The 24,891-nt window shown below is 45.2% G+C and overlaps 1 protein-coding gene across 7 annotated transcripts in view; it reads right to left on the bottom strand.

Moving 5' to 3' along the window:
* Positions 1-24,891, bottom strand: part of GATAD2A (GATA zinc finger domain containing 2A) — a 105,012-nt gene that overhangs the window by 43,249 nt on the left and 36,872 nt on the right. For all 7 annotated transcript variants that reach the window (XM_043587170.1, XM_043587176.1, XM_043587174.1 and 4 more), the window contains one exon: positions 19,274-19,362. In XM_043587170.1, coding sequence (XP_043443105.1) covers positions 19,274-19,288 — 15 coding nt within the window. In that variant the 5' untranslated portion in view covers positions 19,289-19,362. Of the gene's footprint in view, positions 1-19,273; positions 19,363-24,891 lie in introns of those variants that run through there.

Below are 24,891 nucleotides of genomic sequence, written 5' to 3'. Positions count from 1 at the left end.
AATTCACGGACCGCAAGATCGTGACCTGGCTGAAGTCGGACGCTTAACCGACTGCGCCACCCAGGCACCCCTTGGAAAACCTCTTCTAAAGCAACTCCAAAGAAGTGAATGATGCAGGAACCAGAATTTTTAAACAAGACTCAGGAAACCAACAGAAAGCACCTGGCACAAGTTGAGCACATAATGCCAGTAAACATATTTTTTATCATAAAAAAAGTTAACTTAAAAAAAAGTAAACAAACACAAGTCATGGAGCCATAACTCTGAAGCATTATCATTATCTGTACCAGGAAATGCTATTTATATTACTCTGTTACTAACATACCAGCAGGAATACTATCAATAACACTCCTGTTTCAGGCATGAGAAAAGTGGACTTGGGGTGCTCTTTCCAGAGCACAGAAGAGTGAGCAGAGAGTACTAAGTGTGGACTGTCCTCAGGGGGAACGTGGAGGGGTGGGGATGAGGGGAGATCCAATTTGTTCTAAAGGATCATCTGGTTGATATGGGTATAGACTGGAGTAGGAGATGGCAGGGAGAGCAGTTTGGGGGAGACTTCTGTATCTTGTGGCTCAGGATGGGAAAGAGACTGAGAAGTGGGGAGATATGACCAAACCCTAAGTATACTTTAGACAACACAACATACCAACAGCTGGACAGGAGGCAAGAAAAGATTGCTTTGTTTTATTTTTGCCTGAGCAACTGGATGGAATTGGTTTTCTGAAATGAGGTATCTGGGAGAAGAAGGTTGGAAGCAGGGAAATTTGGACATGGTGAGTAGGAGTCTACCAGACCCACACAGAGAGTCCGAGGAGTGTCTACTGACAGGTGGAAGCCTGCACATGGGGCAGCCACTGTTTTCGGCAGCACAGAGCACCCCTCCCTGTCAGGAAAGAAGGGCCAGTGAAGCGTCCAATGCCAAGTTGGGTGACGATGAGGTCCAGACACTGGTTTCACTTGGCACTGGCCAACCTCCACACTGCGACACACAGGCCCTGCCAGGTGTGCAGTTCGAGCAGGCCTGCAGCCAGGCACCCACCACCAGAGTGCCCCTCAGCAGATGCACAGTGCAGGTGGATCTTTGTGCCCTGGTGGTCCTGAGGCTGGGGCTATCTATGATGCCCTTCTGCATGATTTCTCTCGTCTCCTGCCTGGACCCAGGAATCCCATTGACCCTCCCAGACACAACAGCCTGCAGAAGCTGCAGAAGAGAAGTCCCAGACCTGTACACCCTCTGCTCACCCTCTGGAGGCTCCCTACATTCTTGAGAGTCAAAGCCAGGTACCTGGGGAGGGGACGGGGAGAGAACAACTAAGCTATACTGTGGTGTCAGCAGCCTCTGGTTGACAGGCACTTATCTTCTCTTCCAGAACAGAGAGTTCACTCTGCTCAAGTCCTGAGCCACTTCCTGATGCCTCTCTCTGAACGATAGTAGCAAGGATGCAGTGGCTGTGTTCTGGAAGGAACGCACGATAAAAATGCCAGCTCTCAGGTTTTAAACGTCAAACCCTGTTAAGGCTGAGTACAAGGGATGCAACTTAACCTGGGGAACAGAAGGACGATCCCAACAGCCAGCCTCTACTACCAGACACAGGAGAGAACAGAGGCCAAATCTCAGGCAACAATGGGCTGAGAGAACTTGTTAGTCTTTCAGCCTCAGTTTCCCTACCCACACCTCATAGACATGCTATGTGAAGAAACAGAGTGATATTAGAAATAATTTGAATAAGGGTCGCCTGGGTGGCTCAGTCATCTGCGCATCCGACTCTTGATTTCAGCTCAAGTCATGATTCCAGGGTCGTGGGATCAAGCCTCCATGCAGAGCATGGAGCCTGCTCGAGAGTCTCTCCCTCTCTGCCCCTCTCCCCCATTCACACGCACCCTAAAATTATAAATTAAATTTTTTTTTTTTTAAAAATGACTTGAATGAGGGGTGCCTGGGAGGCTCAGTTGGTTAAACATCCAACTTCGGTTCAGGTCATGATCTCACAGTTTGTGAGTTTGAGCCCTGCATTGGGCTCTGTGCTAACAGCTTAGAGCCTGGAGCCTGCTTTGGATTCTGTGTCTTCCCCTCTTTCTGCCTCTCTCATGCTCATGCTCTGTTCTCTGTCTCTCAATAAATGTTAAAAAAAAAAAATGACTTGAATGAGAAAATCAATGTGTAGAACAGTATAATACCATTCACATGGCTTAAAAATGCTTATAATCTTCAGAAAAAACTACTGAAAAAGCTTAATAAAATTAAAAGTGAAAGAAATTAGGCTAAAAGCCACAGCACTCATTTCTGAAGAATTCAGAAACTTTCACTTTCTGTATTAAATTATTTCTCCTAACAGTGACTTTCTATCAGTCTTGTATTCAAAGAACACAAAGATAAAAAGGAGAGCTAGCTAGATAAAATAACACTCCCACATGCAGATGCTGAAAACTTTTTAAAAGGATAAGTGTATAGGGATGAGACAAGGGGAGAGGGCCCTTTGGAGGGAAATGCTCCCAGGCCAGAGGGAGAGTGCTTTATAATGTAGGAAAATCAGGAGGCTGGCTCCTCCAACAGGCAGAACCAAGAACATAAGACAAATATGCAACCTTCAGTGGACTGAGAGGTGCCACTGTTGTGACTTTCCCACTCATTATTAGCAAGTGTCTCAGCAGCTTAAAAGTCCATCCCCTGTGTTACTTACTAAAGCAAATCTCAAGCTCTACACAGTAAACTCAAACCCCTCAGCTCATCCCCGCAACCCACCTTCTACCTGGGCCATCAGTTGTGCGGAATGGCTGCCAGGCCACAGCATCAGTGTGGGCTCGCTCTGAGGGAGCCCATGTCTCACACAGTTCCACAACAACAATCCCCATACTATTCAGCAGCTTCATCTCTTCTCCCAGCTTGTTGCTAGACTCCTCCATGGCAGCAGCTTTTTTCTTTCCATTCACCTCCATATTCAGTGTGGAGCAAAACAATATGGGTTCGGTACGTGCTACTGAGTTAAACCTGCATTTCTGTAGATTATCCTCATGAAACGTACGATTCCTGGGGTTTGCCTTATAGGTCAAAATGAAGCAAACAAGTACTTTCATTAAAAACTCTGCCATTTGGACTTTCTGAAAGGCGAATATATAGAGTCCCACAGACTGAGGCTGAGACAAGGAACAGGAATCTGGGGAGATGGTCCAGGCATGGGTATAGACATCAAGGGCCAAGCCGCTGAGTAGGGATGGTCTCAGACAGAGGAAAGGAGCCACCCTGAGTCCTGTGCTACAGGTTTGTTCAAAAGAAGAACTAAGTCTTACTTACTCACTGACTGAAGCTGGGTTCTTAACCCTTAGTGGTCTGAAAACCTAAGATACTCCAAAAATATAGGCACTTTCTCATACACCATTAGGAAGGCACTTGGTTTACCTGCCTGGCCAGGAGCTCCATGGGCCCTCAAAGACCTGGACTAAAAAGATGCTAGGGAGACCCCCTCCTGCAACAGTCCAGTGACCAGGGCAGTACACAACATCCCAAAACTTAATCATGAGATTAAAAAAAAAAAAAAAAAAAAAAAGACAAAAACCTGATTTTTAAATGGTAGCAAGTTAAACAGTTAAAAAATACACAAATTCTACCTGAAGCCTAACCCCTCACCTGAGGGAAGACCTGGCATTTGCTGTGGCTGTTTTCTGAGTTACTGTGACATGCTGGAATGAGGCTGTCTGACCCCAGGAGAAAATGGTATGGCCTGGAGAGGGCTTGGTGCATATCTGAGGTGTGTGCATTTTAATTTTATGTATGGTCAGGTGCTCTTTTACTAAGAGCAAACTTCTGGATTTATCTAGTGAAGGAGTTGGCAAACTTTTTCTTAAAGGGACACAGTAAATATATTCAGCTCTGCAGGTCTTTCTGTCTCTGTCCTGATTACTCAGCTCTGCAGTTTTAACAATATGTCCTCAAATGGGTATAGCTCTGTCCCATTCAAACTTTATTTACCAAAACAGACCACCAGCCTGTGGGACATAGCTTCCCAACCCATAACCTAGCACTTTCCTGGACAAAATTTCACACAACCACATACAACGTGTATGTATCATGCTCCAATTGTGCCCTAATACATCAATAGTGTTGAAACAAATCTGCTTTTCCAAAATGAGCATTATCACAGAACTGACTGCAAAGAAAAACAGGTTTCAAAAAACAACTTGGACATGTAAATTCAATCTGAGCCCAGGAATCAAGGTTAACCCTTTTTATTTTTTATTTTATTTTTATTTTATTTTATTTAAAAAAAAATTTTTTTTCAACGTTTATTTTTGGGACAGAGAGAGACAGAGCATGAAAGGGGTAGGGGCAGAGAGAGAGGGAGACACAGAATCAGAAACAGGCTCCAGGCTCTGAGCCATCAGCCCAGAGCCCGACGCGGGGCTCGAACTCACGGACCGCGAGATCGTGACCTGGCTGAAGTCGGACGCTTAACCGACTGCGCCACCCAGGCGCCCCTAACCCTTTTTAAAAGTCAGAAGAAATTTAGTTTCGAAAAGTGCAGAGGGAAGAGCACTCACTGAAGGGTCAGTCTGTCTCACTACGTGGGTCAATTTTATTCCATCCTAAAAGCCCTACACACTCTCAAGATAAATAGGTCCCTCGTATAAGGAAATTATGTGCTATAAACTCGATTACTGCAGTGAACAAACTTTAACCCAGTTACAGAAACAAGCAGTTCCTCAGCACTCATGCCTGAGCATCAGACCAAAGCTCTAAGGAAGAGCATAGGGAGATGTGAATAACCTTGATGGGCACAGGGCGGGAGGGGGTGGGGTGAGCCCTTCTTGAAATAGGGTTGTTTGGGATGCCAGTATGGCTCAGTAGGTTGAGCATCCAACTCTTGATTTCAGCTCAGGTTATAACCTCATAGTTCGTGGGTTCCAGCCCCGAGTCAGGTTCTATGCTGAAAGCACAGAGCCTGCTTGGGATTCTCTCGCTCGCTCGCTGCCACTCCCATGCTGGTGTTCTCTCTCCCCGCCTCTCAAAATAAATAAACAAACTAAAAAAAAAAAAAGAAAAAGAAAGAAAGCAAGAAAGCAAGAAAGCAAGAATAGGGATGTTTGAGCTGGGATACAAAGTATGACCTGAGGGGCACCTGGGTGGCTCAGTTGGTTAAGACCTGACTCTTGATCTTGGCTCAGGTCATGATCTCAGTTCCTGAGTTCCAGCCTCACACTGGGCTCTACACTGACAGCTCAGAGCCTGCTTTGGATTCTCCCCAACCCCTCTCTGCCCCTCCCCCACTCATTCTCCCCCCCCCCCCGTCAAAATGAATAAACTTAACAATAACAACAACAACAAACAGTGTGACTTGAGCACACTGGGGCTGGTTTGCTAGAGACTTGGGGGTCCCTGGGAATGTTGTGCAGTAGGAAGGGAGGTGCAGGGCCCAACTTCTCCACGTAAGCAGGACTTCACCCTTTGAGGACTGGGAAGAAAGGGGTCATCTGTGCCAGGGAAACTCTTGAGAAGGGGACGGGGGAACAAACAGGGGGATGATGCAGGTCCATACCACAATACCCCCAACTGTCCCACTCTAGGAAAGGTCCTGGGCAGAAGGCTGCACTGTCACAGCATCCTGTCCCACTGAGATCTCTTAACAACGACAATCCTCACTTGGTGCATTCTGCCTGTGGCTGCAGCTCCATAGCCTACTGCAGCCCGGGGACAGCAAGAGAGCCCCAGGAACCTTCCTGGGACCTTTCAGGGGCTCAGCCTCCATCTGGTCACTGCCTTGGTCCTTCAATTCTTCTGACCTTTATATGGACACTGGGCCTGACTAGTGGGCATATCACTTCACCCCCCAATCTGGTGGTGCCCTGTCAATCCTACACTGGGGCTGTCTGGACCTGGAGTCTCAATGCAGGTTTTCCTAGCCTTCTGCTTCGTGTTAAGAGAAACCAACACAACTCACCAGGTGGACAATCACTTTATTAAAATGAGACACGTGACCAACAAATTCTTCTATCCTACTGAAGGGACTCACTCACTCTTTCAAAGGCTTCTCACAAGGTAGACAATCTTACTGTCAGCCTCCAATGGCCATGGCGCCTGGGCTCCAGTTTCTGGGGAAGCTGAGGCAGTGAGAAGAGAGGGAAAGGGACAAGGAACACACAGCACCCCAGACTTGGGATCATTTGACCCCACTCAATGCATACCCTATTGGTAGAAGAAGCACATGGGAAACTGGGGCATTGACAAGACAGCTCCCCATATCCCAAGGCTGCAGTGCCCCAGGCTAGTTGCACACCACACAACCTTGCACCACAAATATACATATATGTACACCCACATTCATGCATACTCAGACACAAGTGCCCACACATGCACACCACATGCACTCACACACGTGCACAGTTTTCCTCTCCTCTTCCCACTTCCAAATCTTGCCCAATTGTGTCAGAAAAGGTCTTTCTCTGTTCAATTCTGAGCAAAAGATCAGCAGTTCTTATGTGTGATCAGTATTCATTCCACTCCTGATCCACCTGTCCCGAAAAGGAAAACCCTAAAGTACAAAAATTAGATTAGAATCATCAACTTCTAAAACCCATGAAAAAACCCAGAGCCCTGAGGGACCTCAGGTGGATCCCCATGCACCTCAGCCACTTCAGCCCACACCTTCCCAAGCCCTATCCAAGACAAACAATTTCACACCTGGCTGGAGCAGCAGAGTTTTCAAATCACTAGCACTGAAACCATGCTCATTGCTACTACTTTGTGCACACAGTAATTTAAGCTTCCAGAGAAGGCAAAGAACCAACTGCTGCTTACAGTTGTTTATCTGAGTAATGCCTTAACCCAGAAGGGAATTTCTGCAGCACAGGAGGCTGGTCAGTTACTAACCACCTAGGACACCCCATCTTCTAGTTCACAGCCTGTGTGACCCAGCAGGATGTGGATGCTGTCAGACTCCTAACAAATACTGCTAATGCAGCAGACTAGTGACCCAGGGGGTGCCTCATATGTAGAGAGCAGAAGAGTAGCTCAGGGTCCCCACCTTCATGGGAGCATAAACCCAGTAAGGGCTGTGAGATGCATGTGCTCATCACCATGTTATTACAAGTCTACACCAGAAAGTAGTTCACCCTGCTAGTCCAAAAGAGGAGGGGGAAAAATATAGAAATGCTTCATTTGAGCTGGGCCCCAAGGGCAGAATCTGGACTTACAGAGATTGAGGAGGGAGGAAAAAATGCCAGAAAAGATGAAGTGACAGAAATACATAAACACGTGAAAATCCATCTCCAAGAAAAGTAAATGAAACCAAATAAAAGGAGATCCAAACTTTAAACAAGGATTTTTTACATGAGAGGAGATCGTGTAGAAGAAAAAAACATCCTTGTTGGAAAGACCACTTATATTCAGTGTGAAAAGGCTCAAGTGATGACAGGGCCTCCCATGGACTTCCTTGGGCACCAGATGCCCTCCAGGACTCCAGGGACTGGGGGTAGGGTGGAGGTCAGGACCAGCCATCAGCCTGTGAAAGTGAGAAAGGCTGGAACCAGCAATTGGGTCCTAAAGGATGGGTGTGGAGGGAAGCACTGAGAGCTGTGAAATGGCACAGAGTACACTCCAGACACATACACACAACTTAAATGAATGCCTCCAGTCACTCCATCAAACAAATCAATCTGAGCACCAGCACTACCTTCAGAGGACCTCCCTGTTCCCAGTCCCTATAAGTGCTCTCCACTTAACCCTTCCAGGAAAAGACACCATTTGTAAATGTAGCGCTCAGCATGGACCAGGAGCCAAAAGGGAAGGTTAAGTTCAGGAGCATCTCAACCTCCTAACAGGGAACTTTAAACATCTCAGGCATGCCCACACACCACACTCCATCTGAATGCTAATGACCCATTCAAATATAAGCCTGTTACCACCAACAGGGTGGAGGAGTCATGCAAGGTAAAGTCAGACCAAGACCAAGAAGTCCATCCTATCTGGTCACCTTCAGTCCTTGGTTCAAGAACCAAAAAGAGAAACAGGTTGTTAAGTGAAAAGAATAAAAAGAATCAGCACCACATTTACAAATAAGCACACATTTACAATCTTGATTGTTTTTAAAGATTTTATCTTTCTTTTTTGTTTTGTTTTTTGAGAGAGAGAGAGAGAGACAGAGAGAGAGAGAGAGAGAGAAAATATATGCACACGAGCAAGCAGGGGAAGGACAGAGAGAGAGAGACGCAGAATCTGAAGACAGGCTCCAGGCTCTGAGCTAGCTGTCAGCACAGAGCCTGACACGGGGGTTCGAACTCCCAAACTGTGAGATCATGACCTGAGCAGAAAGAAGTTGGATGCTTAACCAACTGAGCCACCCAGGCGCCCCAAGATTTTATCTTTAAGTAATCTCTACACCCAACACGGAGCTCGAACTCACAACCCTGAGATCAAGAGTGGCATGCTCACTGACTGAGCCAGCCAGGAGCCCCTACAATATTGTTGTTTTTTTAAAGTGGAGGACTTGTAATTGAGGTCTCTGAATTAATGTTTTGGGATATATTTAACAAAGTTAACCTGGAGAGCAGAAACTAACATACTTAAGTGGTGGCCATCAACATTTTAAAGACAAAACCTTAATGGTCTTCAGATTCCTAAACACAAATCACAGACTGCCCAGTAAAAGAACACAGCACCGGTAGTATCTCACTCCAGCATTGTGTGTGGGAACAAAGCAGGTTTTGGGACAAGTCGTCTCCAGAAAATAGATAGTCACGAGGCCGGCCTGCTGACAGTTCTCTGGGCTGTTCAAACTCACCCCAGGGATGTACAGGGCCAGGCCTGGGACATTAGGTCCTCAGGCCTCAACCTCCATCCCTAGAGTCATGGGAGAATGGGGGGGCACAGGGAATGGGTACTAGAGAAAGCACAGATCCTATCCTGGGAAGATAATGTAGGGAATATATTTTTATCTTCTCTCAGACACAGCTGATCTCCTGCAAACTTCTGAAAATAGGGAACAATGTGGACCACACAGATCCCACTCAACTCCGCCTGCACTCCGGCCCCATGCCTTGGCTTCTAAGCACCTTTTCCCAAAGACATGAGATCGAAAGCCCATCTTCATCTCCAAGTCTTAGCACACAATAGGAGAAGGTGCACTTATACTGATCACAAGTTAAGAGTGGGGAAAGACTGGTAACAAGTGTCTTTAAAACTATCAGTAGCTCCCCTAGGCTCACACTGGAGATAAGGACTTGGCTTTTGTGTTTGCTCTCTCAAAAGTGCCCAGTGAGCACCCAACACCAACCACCTGGAAGTGGACCGACATGAGCATCTGAACTGCCAGCAGCCAGGGCCACTGGGCCAAAGCCCAACCCTGCAGCCAGAGAGGAACAGATGCTGTTGGAGAAGCACATAACGCAGAAACAAAGGTACTGCCTGTGAAGGGGAGTCTGAGCAATATTAAATGTCCACAGGGAAATAGCAACCAGGAGTCCCCCTGGTGCGGGATGTCACTGTGAGGGCGAGCTGGCTACATTTGCCTCCCATGGGAAAGGAACAGCCTCTGTTCCTTCCCAGCTGCCTCCTGGGCCATGTGCCTCCATGGCCTACAAAGGGTTACACCTGCCATTTCCATGCCATCTGCAATGTGCCCATCGGGTGTCACATCACAAAATTGGAAGTCTTAACCCTTCCAGTGCCAACTCCCTCAGGGCCTGGCCAAGACACAGCTCTAACCACCAGCTCCATTGAGGCCCATGGCTGGAAATGGCAGGGAGGTTTTGCACAGACAATTGCAGGAAGGGCCAGAAAAGCTACCTCCATTCCTAGGAGGAGACAGGAGTAGAAAGTAGGGGAACCAAGGGTGCTTCTTTTGTCATTTTCATCAGGGGGCCCAGCAATGTGGGAAAGCCTGGAGGCTCTTCCTGGGCTTCCTTTGTCAAGCTCCTCCCTGCACATATTCTGTGGTGTCAGAGCACACTGGCAGCTGCCCCAGGAGGATCAGAGCCAGCAGGGAAACTTACTTCTAAGACTAATGTAAGTTTCTGGTCTCAATAAAGCCCATGGGCCTAAGAAACAGTTCCTACCAGCAAAAAGTTCTCTTAGCACTTTCTGTACAGCTGTAAGAGCTGAACCAGAAATCCCACATTTAGCTTCTACCCTGTAAGTGGAAATCTTCCTCTTGGGCAGGGAGCTGTTCAGATACCTACAATAAGCTCTGGGAAACAGCAGAACTGGACTTGTATGTATCATATTAGTGGCCCTTCTGTAAAAGATACTGTTTAAGATAAAAACAAGGCCCTCACCACATCCTTGAGGTCTGGTCAGCCTCTCTGACCTCATCTGCCATCTGTGCCCCACCAACCCTGGACCCCATTCTCTTACGTCACACTGACAGTCTGGCTGCTCCTCTGACGGTTAGCTCACTCCCACCCCAGGGCCTTTGCACATCCTGCTTTCTCTGCCTTGAAGTCTCCTCCCTCCAGGTCTCTGAACTACCCTCTTTTATACGTCTCACCTGAGAAACCAAAATGGCACGTAGCTCCCTTGCTGGACCTCTAACCTCTTTTCCACTTCATCACCACTTAACATTCTATTTATTTGTCTATGTGGCCTCCTAACCCCATCTCCCATAAGAACATGGAACACCTCTTTGTTCACTGCTACCATCCTAGGGCCCAGAATAGAATAAGGGCTCAATACATAGGTGTTTAACACACAAGAAAAAGCATTTTCAGAATTCCCAGGTATCATTCTCCCTTCCTAAAAAAAACCAAAATGTCTTCAGGCCAATTAAAAAAATAAGGATCAAAAACAAAACCCTTACCTCATAACAAAAATTAACTCAAAATAGGTCAGAGACCTATTAAAAACTAAACTTATAAAAACTCTTAGAGAAAAGCTGAAGGGTAAATTATGACCTTGGATTCAGCAACAGATTATTAAATGTGACACCAAAAGCACAATGAAAGAAAAAAAAAAAAAGAAATTGGACTTCAACAAAATTAAAATCTAATGTGCAAAGGACACTAATAAGAGAATGAGGGGTGCCTGGCTGGTTCAGTCAATACAGCAGACGACTCTCGATCTTAGGGCTTTAAGTTCAAGCCCCACATTTGGTGTAGAAATTACTTAAAATACAATCTTAAAGGGACCCCTGGGTGGCTCAGTCAGTTAAGGGTCTGACTTTGGCTTAGGTCATGATCTCGCAGTACACAAGTTCGAGCCCCAGATCGTGCTCTGTGCTAAGAGCTCGGAGCCTGAATCCTGCTTCAGATTCTTTGTCTCTCTCTCTCTCTTAAAAATAAATAAACATTTAAAAAATTAAATAAAAAAAATAAAATCTTTAAAAAAGTGAAAAAACAACCCATGAAATAGGAGAAAATATGTGCAAATTATTTATCTGATAAGGGTGTAGTGACCAAAATATACGAAGAACTCTTATAATTAAACAACAAATCCAATTAAAAAACAGGCAAAGGACTTAAATAGACATTTCTCCAAAGAAGATACTCAAGTGGCCAATAAACACATGAAAAGATGTTCAACATCATTTATCATCAGATAAACCCAAATCAAAATCACGAGATACTACCTCAAACCCACGAGGATGGTTGTTAACAAAAAAAGAAAAAAAAAAAAAGAAAAAAAAAACAAGCGTTGTCAATGATGTGGAGAAAGTGGAACCCTCATACACTGCTGACAAGACTATAAAATGGCGTGGTGACATGGTTAACAGTCTGGCAGTCTCTCAAAAAGTTAAATACAGCATTACATATGACCCAGCAATTCTGCTAGGTACACAAGCTAAGAGATGTGAAAACATATTCACACAAAAATCTATACACAAATGTTAAAAGCAGCACTATTTACAATAGCCAACAAGTAGAAACAACCCAAATGTCCATCAACAGATGAACAAATGAACAAAATGTGATATATCCATACAATGAAGTATTATTCACTCATAAAAAGGAATGAAGTTCTGATTCATGTCACAATGTGGATGAACAGTGAAAATACTACGTTGAGCAACAGAAGCCAGATAAAAAAAAGGCCACATAGTATATGATTCCATTTATATGAAATGCCTAGAACAGGCAAATCCATGGAAACAGAAAGTAGACTAGTGGTTCCTAGGGCCCTGAAGGACACAGAGATGAAAGAGGGGATAGTGACTGCTAATGGGTACAGGCTTCTTTTGGGGATAAAAACGTTCTGGTATTTGATAGTATTTGATAGAGATGAGTGTACAATATCATGGATGCATTAAATGCCAATGAATTACACACTTTAAAATGGTTAAATTGGGGGGAGTTTTTTTTTAGGTTCTGTGAGTCAACCATCCAGTTCTCACAGAGTCTGAGGCCACAACAAGCCCACCCCACAGGTGGGAACTAAGAACCACCTCCAAGCAAAGGAAAGCTGATGCCTGGTTGTGTGGCCATGTGGTACACACAAGAACCAATCTAGCAATGGGGAACCAAGGCAGAAAGAGGGTAAGGCCTCAGACAACTGGGGTCACACAAACCACCACCATCAGAATACAATTTAAGTCAGGCTCATCGTAGGCTTCATACTGTCTAAAACCAAAACAACACATGCTACGGTTTTACATTAACACATTACTGGGAATGTGCCACCCACCTCAGTCTCACAGGTGTTTTATTCATCTGTCCAAATACTGGCTTAGTTTCTACCAAGAACAAGGGGCTGACTGGGCCCCTGGGACACCCCGGGGCCTCCTCCCTGGAAACCCTGGGAAGATATGCAAGGAGGCAGGTGCATGGGCAGTGGACATCAGGCGGAGAGACACACAGTGAGGTCCCTATCACTCTGAGAGTTGCAGTGATCCCTAGATCACACATGGAATCAAACCATCTACTTTATCCACTGGCTATAGCTGCTATGGACAAATGACACCAAGAGGGAAGTGAGACTGGTCTCTAATCAAAATTATATTATGTCAGAAAACAAAGTATGGGATATCACAGAGTCAGTACTGAAGTGAAGAAGCACATGCAGGGGTAAGGTGAGCTCCAAGCACTGGGCAGGGAAGCCAGGGGCTCAGAGATAGGAAGGTGCCATCAGCATCGCAGTGCATCAGGTAGAAACCAGAATGCCTGGTTCACCTCAGTTTTCCTCACCTGTGAAATGGGAAATGCTCTGACGGCTCCGTGAAGGGTAGCTGTGAGTATTATTATTATTATTGAAAATAAGACTGCTGGAAACGGAAGTTGTTCCACCTGACAGGCCACCAGCCACAGCCCCTTCGCAATTCCAGAATCTCTGCTGAAAGTATTCTGCTTAAATTTAACCACAGTGGCCGCCACCCTTTTGTAACAGAGGACTCCCCTGCCCTGGGTAATGTATGTGATAAAGCTCCCTGAGGAATATATATGCCTGGGTCAAGCCCATTTTTCAAATATTTGATTACGGAAAATTGCAGAAGTAGCAATGCCCTCAGAAGTAGCACAAACAACAGGATTCACAGTGCACATGCACCACCCAGGCTGCAGGTCTTCCATACACTGCTCCTTTCCCCCATACCCTACTAGCTCCTGTGAAGCAAATCCTACACAACATTCATTTATGAATGCACTGGTCAGTATTTGTATCTACAAACCACTACAATTCCATGACCTGACGTCCAACAATTTAACAAGCATTTCTTAGTCTTTGTCAGAGTCACACTTGGTTGAAATCTATAGGTCCTCCCAAAACCTTTCCTTTCAATCATTTATTTATCTTATTTCCCCACAGTCAGGTTTGCTGGTGGCATCCCCGTGGCATAATGCAACATGCCCCTGACTTACTATAAACTAGATTCTGCGGCCAAAACAAGCACACATCCTTCCAGTAGCACATGTACCCTTCTTGGGTGCAAGGCGGCCACTGAGGATCACTGTCTGGACTCACCATTTCATTAGGTGTCTGAAAACTTATAAACTTCTAATTCCATCATTTCATTTTAATTAGCCAGAATATGTCAATAGCAGCACTGTCCACTAGCCACATGTGGCTATTTAAAAAGACTAAAATTAAATACAATTAAAAGTTGACTTCTTCAAACTATTCCAGGTGCATTGGACAGTGAGGGTACAGAGAGTTCCAGAAAGTTTTGTAGGGCAGCACTGATCTTGTTCTCACCCACTATTTTGTTCCTCGAGAGTTCAGTCCATCGAAAAGAGGATAAATGCTTGTTTCTCTCCCTTTGTTTACCAATTTTCAAAATGAGTTGGTTCCCTAGCACCCCCCAAAGAGGACCAGCAAGATTCTTCCTTTCCTTTGAGTACCAATATAAATGAACCTGTTGATTTTTAACACATTTGACACTCCAAATTGGGAATCTGTTCTTATTCATACTCCCCTGTCTCACCCTTAGTAGTCTTACACATGTTCCCAATGCAGATTTAGAATGAAAACATTTTAACTTAAGTGCCTTGATTTTATACTTGCATTTTTCTTTGGTGCTGACAATTCTGGTTCTTAAAGACATTAATTACTACTTATTTGTTATCTCCTATAATACAGTTGTCCCCACCTTTCCACGGTTTTGCTTTCCACGGTTTCAGGTACCTGTGGTCAATCACGGCCCAGGAGCAGATGATTCTCTGACATATCATAAGGTCAATAGTAGCCTAATGCTATGTCACAATGCCTGCGTCATTCACCTCACTTCGTCTCATAACACAGGCATTTTATCATCTCACATCATTACAAGGGTGAGTACAGTACTAAGATTTTTGAGAGAGAGGCCAAATTCACACAACTTTTACTATAGCATAGCTATGATTGTTCTACTATTAGTTAGTTATTGTTGTTAATCTCTTATTGTGCCTAACTTATAAACTAAACTTTATCATAGGTCTGCATGTATATAGGAACAAATCACAGTATATATAGGGTTTGATACTATCTGCGGTTTCAGGCATCCCACAGTGGTCTTGGAAAGTGTTCTAGTGGGTAAGGGGGCACTACTGAAACAGTAGTGAGTATTGGTATTATTAACCTAAAACCAAAAATAATTCTTAAAGATAGTAACTGATTTTTTTAAAAAAGTTTTTGCCCTTACGGCATATCTCACTAAAACATTTATAGTCTACTATGTTTAAAAGTTGAGCAAAGGAAATCCTGAAACATTAGTTAAGTCACAACTTGAATCACAACTGACATACACCTAGATTCATATTAATTTCCTTTTGCTTTTTAGGGTTTGCTTCTCTCCACCCGCCTCACAACTTGCCATACTTTTGTTTCATAATTATGTAAAACACCCATCTGGTGCTACACAGAAAAGAAAACCAGAGACATCTCCTGGTAACCCTGTCCTCTCTCATCCTCCTCCTAGAAATAACCATATTGTTCATTTATGGTTTGTATTTCCATATTTAAAAATAAAATAGAAGCAAATACACATACATCCATGTCCCTCCACCTTTCCTTGGAGAGGTAAGCATACTGTATCTCTTTATCCTCCACCTTGCTTCTTCCACTTCTCATTTCACCCTAGAAATCCCATCACCGTGACATAAGGACGTCCCTTCTTCCTTTGCTCAGGGGGCTTGATGCCATCCCCACCCAGGAGATCCATCCCCATAAGTCTCCAGCCCCAACTGACAAACATCTAAGTCATTTCCAGCTTTGTTACTTCAGAATGTTAGAATGAACATCCTTGTCACAATTCTTATGTTTGACAGTGTATCTTTGTGATACATTTTTCTAGAAGCGGAATTTCTGAAGCAAAGGGTAAACAAATCTCTCTCTGAAGAGCTGTGAGCCTCCAAAAGCAATATATGGCAGTGCTTAATTCCCATCAATAGACTGGTATCCACCTCTGGGGACAAAAGGTCAGAAATGTTGTCTTGAAACTCCAATGAGCATTATTCTTAGTATCAGAAAGACTTGAGCATCTTCTATACCTTTGGTAAGAGCCATCTGCACTCACTTTTTCTGTGAACTGTTTTTCTCTAAGTCACACCCATTTTTAATCCTTAACACCCAACATAAGGCAAAGTCATTCAGCACATGAGCAGTGTGTATCTGCTGAATAAACAGGACCCCTGACAGGCAAAAATTGAGGGGCAGATGCCACATCCATTAGCCCAAGCAGGCAGTCTGACCCAAAGTATGCACACCTACAACTGTGTACAGTGTGGGGCACTGTGTGGGGGCTGTGTGCATATGTCAGGCTCACCAGGAGCCAACCCTCCTCCTGTCTTGCTCCTCTTCTATGCTTACTAAGTCCTGGGTGGCAGAAATGGGGAGACCCGAGGTGACCACAGGCCACGGTTCAACTGAAAGGGGGTGCCGGGCTGGTGTTAAACAGAGAAAACAGAAGGGGTGCCTGGGTGGCTCAGTCAGTTGAGCGTCTGGCTTTGGCTTAGGTCATGATCTCATGGTTCATGGGTTCCAGCCCCCCCGTCAGGCTCTGTGCTGACAGCTCAGAGCCTGGAGCCTGCTTCAGATTCTGTGTCTCCTTCTCTCACTGCCCCTTGCCTGCTCATGCTCTGTATCTCTCTCTCAAAATAAATAATAAAAACAATTTAAAAAATTAAAAAAAGAAAATACAAAAGCAATTTGTTGAAATGACTTACACCCCACAACAAAGAGTACACAAGCTGACATATTTATAAATCCTTAAAAAATAATTACTCAAGGGTATTTTTTTGCCCGTTTGACATTAGCCATCACATGCCATGACTATTCACAGACTGTCTTTTCCCATCAAACCCCTTCATGCAATGGCTGTCTTCCCTCCTGGACAGGGAAGGAGGAGGTCTTTTTTTTTCTTTTTCTTCCCTTCTCTCCATCTTTTCTTTTTCTTTCCTTCTTTTCTTTCCCTCTCTTTCTTTTCTTTCTTTCTTTCTTTCTTTCTTTCTTCATTCATTCATTCTGCAAGTACTTACTGCTCTGACCATGGTTTTTTTTTTTTAACTTTTTTTTTTTTTAATTTTTTTAACGGTTTATTTATTTTTGAGACAGAGAGAGACAGAGCATGAATGGGGGAGGGGCACAGAGAGAGGGAGACACAGAATCGGAAGCAGGCTCCAGGCTCTGAGCCATCAGCCCAGAGCCCAACGCAGGGCTTGAATTCACGGACGCGAGATCATGACCTGAGCTGAAGTCGGACACTTAACCAACTGAGCCACCCAGGCGCCCCTATTTTTTAAATGTTTTATTTTTGAGAGAGAGAATATGAGCGAGGGAGGGGCAGAAAGAGAGGGAGACAGAAGATCAGAAGCCAGCTTTAAGCTGACAGCAGTGAGACCAATGTGGGGTTTGAACTCAAGAACCATGAGAGTATAACCTGAGCTGAAGTAAGATGCTCAACCAACTGAGCCACCCAGGATCCTCTGACCATGTACTTTTGAGTTAACAAAGGACTAGGCAGAAGCAGGAGCACCTAGCCTAGGACCTCAGAGAACCCTAAGCTAGCCTACTGCCTTCAGACAACAACCGGGACTGCAAGACAAGGGCAGTCACTCACCACACTGGGCTGAGCTTCAGGTGAGACCTTTTCCAGATGTAAAGTTCCATGATTTTTAAATGCTAATGTCTAAAGATAGCCTGATGACAGTCAAGTGCCAGACCCATCCTCTAAGGATGCCCCACTATGCTACCAACACCAGGTAAGAAGCCATTAGGACCAGGTATCAAGCATCATCAACACTGGTGATCCTCAGCTAGCTCTAGGAAACCAGCATAGACTTTAGGTCACTTCTTGTCTCCAGAGGGCTCTGAGGGTCTCAGGTAGAGCTAGGGCAGGGGGCGTGTAAAATGGTAGAGCTGCCATGACAACAGTCTGGCAAGTCCTCAAAATGTTCACCAGTTACCATATGATCCAGCAATTCCACTCCTAGGTGTATACCCAAAGGAACCAAAAACATATCCACACAAATTGTGTTCACAAATGTTCATAGCAGCACTATTTGCAAATGCCAAAAGGTGGAAACCACCCAAATTTATCCTGATGAATAAATAAGTGGTCCATCCATGCGATGGAATTACTCAGCCATAAAAGCATATGAAGCACTGAATCATGCTACAATGTAGATGAACCTCAAAAACATTACTCTGAGAAAAGCCAGACACACACGTTATATAGTCTATGACTCTGTTGATATAAAATGTCCAGAACAGGCAAATGTATAGAAACAGAAAGCAGATAGATTAGTGGGAGACGGAGGAATAAGGAGATAAGGAATGACAGCTAATGAGGATGGAGTTTCTTTTGGGGGTGATAAGTGTTCTGGAACTAGACAGAGATGATGGTTGCACAACTCTTGAATATACCAAATAAATAAACAAACACTGAATTTTAAATCATAAATCGGTGAACTGTATGGTAAGCAAATTATATCCCGATTGTAAAAAAAACAAACAAACAAAACTAAAGCACTGCTAAAGCTTTCGTTAGAACATTCTGGAAATGTTTTCCTGCTAACAGGAATACTTGACCATACTCTTTTTTTTTTTTTTTTTGCTATATGCAAGTAAGAGCTGAAACCTCACAAAACCAACCCCAACTCTCGTCTTGAAGCAGGCAAATCCAGGCAGCCGGTTCTCACCCCATACAGCTATGCTGTTAGAGAGACATGCACCCCTCAGCAAGTCACCTGCTGGCTAGCCTGTAAAAGCAGCTGACCAACTCAGGAGGTCCTCCAAGCTGTCTTAGAGTTCTAAGACAATTCCCAGTTCTACCTTCTTCTCTAGGTAGGTAGTTCTGGGCCGAAACATGGCTGGCCAGACTCTGATGGTAACAAGATAAAAATTCCACCCAGGTCTCAGGCTCTGCCCTGCTGGGTCCTTTCAGCCCTTGAGAGTCCTAAGCAAGGGGTGAGGCCGGCTCAGTTTCCTCATAGGTGTGAGTTGGGGTAAGGGCAACCAGTTCCAAGCACCAGTGCAGGGCCCTGCACTACCGACAGTGGTGAGGGAAAAATTCTACTCATTTTGGTTAGTGTTGGGAAATCACAAAAGTGGCCAGAGGGCAAAGGCCACCTGGCTAGGATTAATTATCCTCTTCCTGATCTTCCCAGGAAGGTTTATCCCATTTAGGCCTGGGCTTTTCAAGTGAGTGAACCCTGAGATAGGAGGGGTGAGCAAACAGCCTCCCTGGAAGCAACAGGCAGGGCCTGGGTGATCCTGTGGTGACAGCCCAGTACACAATTCTGGAGGAACTTGACTCTCTATTTCCTCTAGGAGGTAGCTGTAAGCTTCTGAAGCAGTGCTCAGTTTCAAATGTCCAAGGAGCTGAATGAGGTTCACTGGACAAGTCAGAGCCTTCATTCCAGACACCAGACCTCAACCACTCACCTGGCTTCTGGGCATGGGATGCTGGTCCTACCAGCTGGCCATGGCGGCAGCTACGTCAAAAGGCAACTTGTGTCAACGTGCTGACCAACCTAAAAAAAGGACAGAAAAAGAAATACTGAGTTTGCAAGGAAAGTTTCTGGAATGTATGGACAATTTTCAATGTCTCTGACCCCTGGAATTAGTAAAAATTTAGATTAAAGTAAAATTTAGATTTCAGAGCTCTGCCTCTACTACCTTCCACAGGGAGGCAGGCTGAGGAAATAAATTTCAATCACTCTCTGACCTATTACCTGATGCAGTGCTAACCAATAAACACTAGCATCCCAGACACTAACTTCAGCAATATGGACACAGATATGAGGTGGTAACATGCAGCCACACACCAACATACTGAACACACAGAAAATGGCTCAACATTTCAGTTATGACAGTAATAACATTAATAGCAGAAACAGTAATACTTAGAATTTAACAGGTGCTTAGTAGCAAATTCCAGTTACTATGCTAAAACTCTGTATCTCTTTGAATCCCCAGGACAACCTTGGGGTTACATGATCATCCCCATTTTCAGATAAGTGATCTAATGTGTCTAATATTCAGGAATTTGCCCAGGGTCACCCAGGTCTCCCTCTACAGACATGACTTCTTTGCTCCCCGGTCCACACACCAGGGAAACCACTCACCATTCCAGGCAGTGCAGGGTTTGCCCTCAAGACGCTGAGGGTGCAATGTGCCTGGGGCCCAGGCAGACTTTACCTCCATAGGGCAACTCGAAGTTTTACCCCAGGGATCATCTCCACAGGGATTACAAAACTGCCCAGGGAGGAAGGAAGTACCTGTTTTACAGACAGGAAAATTAAGGAACAAGAATGTTCAGAATTCCCCCAAGGTCACAGAGACAGTGTGGCTCCAGGACTTCTCCCTCCTTTATGACATCAGACACGCAGGGCTCCAGGCACAGAGGCTAAACCTAGAGAACCAGCCAAATCCCAGACTCCTAGGCAGTGCTATCAGTTGTAGCTTGCCGAATATTGTCAGTATCACCTCTGTTGTCATTCTTTGAGTCCACATGACTACCAGGAGGCCTGGCTCTAATATGAAACCTTTATTTTTAAACTGGGTTCACAACAATTCACAGTTCATGGATAGCGAGAAACACTCCCATGGGAGAACTTGCAAAATAAGCAAATATCAATGAACTCTATGCAAAGACCTTTGGGCACCAAGGAGCACACATGGCATCCTCCTCAGTGAGGCCCAGGGCCAGATGTAGCCACCACCAGGGCTAGTTCCTGGGGAGGGGAGCGCTTTCTGCCACTCCTTTTTGGCCCCATTCAGGCCAAAAAACACAGTGGACACCATTAATCCTAGTTCTTTCATATCTCTTGAACCATGGCCTCACTCTGCCATGGAGGGGGAAGCCCAGAAGGAGAGGCTTTCTGAGCACCTACCCTCTTCAGAAACAAAGTCAATACACACAAGTCAGCAGTATTTTCCACACAGATTTTTAAAAATCCATTTACAATAACATATATATGAAATACTTAAGGATAAATTTAATGTTTAAAAAGATGTTCAGGGTGCCTGGGTGGCTCAGTTGGTTGAGTGTCCGACTTTGGTTCAGGTCATGGTATCACAATTAGTGAGTTCAAGCCCTGTGTCAGGCTCTGTACTGACAGTTCAGTCTGGAACCTGCTTCAGATTCTGTGTCTCCCTCTCTCTCTGCCCCTCCCCCACTCGTGCCCTGTCTCCCTCCCTCCCTCTCTCTCAAAATAAGCATTAAAAAAAATATATGTTCAAGACGTATCAAGTAGAACCACAATAACACATCACTGAGAGAAATAAAAGAAAACATAAAGGAAGATATGCCTTGTCCACGGATCAGAAGATATCAGTTATCTCCCAAACTGATCCACAGATTCAATGCAGATCCAATCAAAAACTCCCAACATGTTTCTTTTTTTTGGTAGAAAAAACAATCTGATTCTAAAATGTATACGGAAATGCAAAGGAACTAGAATAGTGAAAACTGAAAAAGGCAAACAAATTTGGAGGACTTATCCTACCTGATTTCAAGATTTATCATAAAACTACAATAACCAAGACAGTGTGATAAAGACAGACAAGAGATAGAATAGAATACACCCATGCACCTGTGTACAACTGATTTTTGACAAAGATCCAGTATCCTATTCTGCAAGACTGCAAGGCCACAAGACACACTGGACAAAATTTTCCTGGAGGGTTAACCCAGCAAGGAAGAAGGCCTTCTTAATATGTTATCACAACACACACAATGCGTGGATGGAATGCAATGTGCAAGAAATTTTAAGGTAAACTCAGACTTTCATACTCAAACATGGCTTTTCCCCATCTCAGCTCATGACAGATCCAGTCTTTCGGCTGCTCAGATTAAAACCTTGGGCTGCCCTCTTGATAAGACTACCCCACCTTCCAGTCCATCAGGAAATCCTTTTGTTTCTGCCATTAAACACATCTGGAGTCCAACAGCTTCTCACACCTCCAGTGGACACCATGTTTGGTGTTTGCCCAGAGTGAAGCCCTACCGTCTCCTGGCCTGAGGCATGCCTCCTGCTATCCTACCCTAGCCATGCTGGCTTCCCGGCCACGCCTCCAACACACCAGGAACTCTCCCTCCCTTTTTATGTTTTAAACAAAATTCCAGATACTTTATCATTTTAACAATCACTTCTCCAACTGGCATCCCAAATTGAAAATGATCTTTGAAAACATAACTACCATACAATAATCCCTAAATGTCAGCAAAAGTCCAGTTCATATTCAGCTTCACACAATTTCTCGGAAATGTCTTGGGGCGCCTGGGTGGCGCAGTCGGTTAAGCGTCCGACTTCAGCCAGGTCACGATCTTGCGGTTCGTGAGTTCGAGCCCCGCGTCAGGCTCTGGGCTGATGGCTCAGAGCCTGGAGCCTGTTTCCGATTCTGTGTCTCCCTCTCTCTCTGCCCCTGCCCCGTTCATGCTCTGTCTCTCTCTGTCCCAAAAATAAATAAACGTTGAAAAAAAAAATTAAAAAAAAAAAAATGTCTGTATACGGCCTCTTACAACAGTAGCTGTTCGAGTTTTTAATACTATACCTGCTCCCTCAGCCTCAATCACTCTCATGCCCAGATGGCAGACCCTTCCATGCCCTCCCCCATGTTACCGCTCAAAATGTCTCCTTTGCAGAGGTCCACCCTGCTCCTCTCCCACAGGCCTGACCTCTCTGCATATTCCATATAATGTGGTACTGTATGGACTTTCTCACCCAATAAGAACATAAATGCCACAAGTAAAGGGGTGTCTTGTCTGCCTGATGTGATTGTATTTCAAACACCTAGAACAGTGTCGGACACACACCAGTGCTTGATAAATATTTATGGAATGAATGAGCTGGGATGATTTAACACTGAAGGAGAAGGAACCTATCTGAGAAGCCCACACAGCAGCAGCCCCTCCATACAATTAGTGCAAAATTCACAAAGGAGCTGAAACCAAGCAGAGATCACTTAGCACCATCAGAACTAGGGACATTTCTCTAAAATAAACTGTAGTTGCTTTTTACTGATATATCATGTGGACTATTTTGCCATCTACCCGCACTGGCTGGATTTAGAGAGCTTTTACTGTTTTTATTTCCAACCCATACATTTAAAATAGTATCAAGTAACCCTTAAGTACACAATTACCAACTCATAAGAGACTCTTCCACTCCCTTGATAAATGATTATGGCTTGGCTTTGACCCCACACCTGGGTACTGTGGCGCGCACGCGCGCGCGCACACACACACACACACACACACACACACACACACTGCAACCCACCCAAACACAATGATTTCCTAGTCTAAAGGAGATCATACTTGGTAAGAAGGCAGTCATAGTAATTTACATGAAATCAAGTCACTGCACTTTGGGCAACAGAAGTCCTTTGTTGCCATTTCATCCTCTCTAGCTTAGACAAGTGAGATTGGCTCCCTTTAAACTTGAGGGGAGGAGCACTGGGCAAAACCTGGCTGCTATCTGGGGAACTCCAGTTCTGAGGATACACTCGGGTTGCAGCACCCATGGTCAGCACAGGGATGAGTCTCTGGGGCCATAGGCATCTGACGGGGAAGCCTAAGCTCTCCAAGGCACCCCTGGAGGGCCCCATCATCCCTTCTGAGGCCCTGCTCTATAGAAGCTGCACACCTCTGGTCTCCTTCTACCACCATCTGCACTCACCAAACAACTGTGCTGTGTAAAAATTTTTCAACTGTGTCTATAACTAAACATTTACCACCCTGGCTCTAATCCAGTCCTGGAAACATGACATAAGGCCAAAAAACTCCAAGAAGAAACCCAACAATATCCCTCACCTTCTCCCACCTCTAAGTCCACTAAGTCTATTAGCTCCATGAAAACTGAGTGCCCCTGAAGAATTACCTAGACCCTGTCTGGCAAAGGTCTTAGTGACTGCACCACCAAATTGTCAAGGAGGGGACTCCCTGGCCAGCCCTATCAGAAAGGGAGAAACTGAGGCAGCACAGTAGTAAAGCATCTCAAGGAAGCCTAGAGGTCACACCATGTGCTGGCTGGTTCCATGTGCTGGCTGGCTGGAGAAAGATTAACTTGGGCCGAAGATTCCATTTTCTAATCCAGGGTCGGCAAACTTCCCTAAGTTGTCCTGGTGAACGGTATTCCTGGAACACAGCCACACCCACCGGAATATGCACTGTGTACAGCTGCTTCCACCCATAAGGCAGAACTGAGTAATAGAAACAGAGACAGTACAGCCCCAGAGGCTGAAAACATGGACTACCTGGTTCTTGAAAGCAGGAGGAAACTGCAGCCCTGGCAGGCTGTGCTGAGTATCAAAGGGACAGAGGTGACCCAGACACAGTGGCACAACCACGACAAAAAGTCAGGGCACAGGCACACCAAGGAGATGCTCCAGCTCTGTATCAGCCCCAGGGCACAAAGCAGTACCTACTCTCTCCAAAGCATGGAGCCTCATTAACCCTATGTCCCCATGGACTAGGGGCGGGGGCGGGGAGAATGACTTGGCATACTAGAGAGGCAAAGAACCAGCCCCATGAGGGCCAAGGAGCCAACGGTAAGGCCAGCTACACAGGCCCATCCTTGGCAACCAGAACTGGCCTCTCTCCGCTGTCAAGGGGAGAAGGCATCCACTGGGGTAACAGCCAGTTTGTGCCCTCCAAGCCCCTGATCTATCCCTGCCCTCCTTCCCTTGGCCACGGTAACCATGGCCTCACTGAGGGATGATGGGTCATCCAACTCCTCACACTGTGCCAGTGCACAGTGCAGCCTTTCCTAAGGCCCTCAATACCCCCCAATGCTTGTAACATCTTACCGTGACCTTTGAGGCCCTTCCTGCTTTAGGCCGAAGTGACTCTATGAAGTCATCTGGCATGCATGTATATATGTGTACACACACACACCACATTCTTGGCTCTGACCACACTGGCCTTGTCTCAATTCTTCATACCACCACATCTTGCCTCCACCACTGGGCCTTTACACATAGTGTTCCCACCACTGGGAAACCCCTTCCCTCCTCCCACTCATCCTTCAAAACTCAAGCACCTGTTACTCAAGCAT

The sequence above is a fragment of the Prionailurus bengalensis genome, chromosome A2, assembly GCF_016509475.1.
Source record: "Prionailurus bengalensis isolate Pbe53 chromosome A2, Fcat_Pben_1.1_paternal_pri, whole genome shotgun sequence".
NCBI lineage: Eukaryota > Metazoa > Chordata > Mammalia > Carnivora > Felidae > Prionailurus > Prionailurus bengalensis.
Note: the sequence above shows the minus strand (reverse complement) of the source record. Positions and strands in the feature narration are given on the sequence as shown.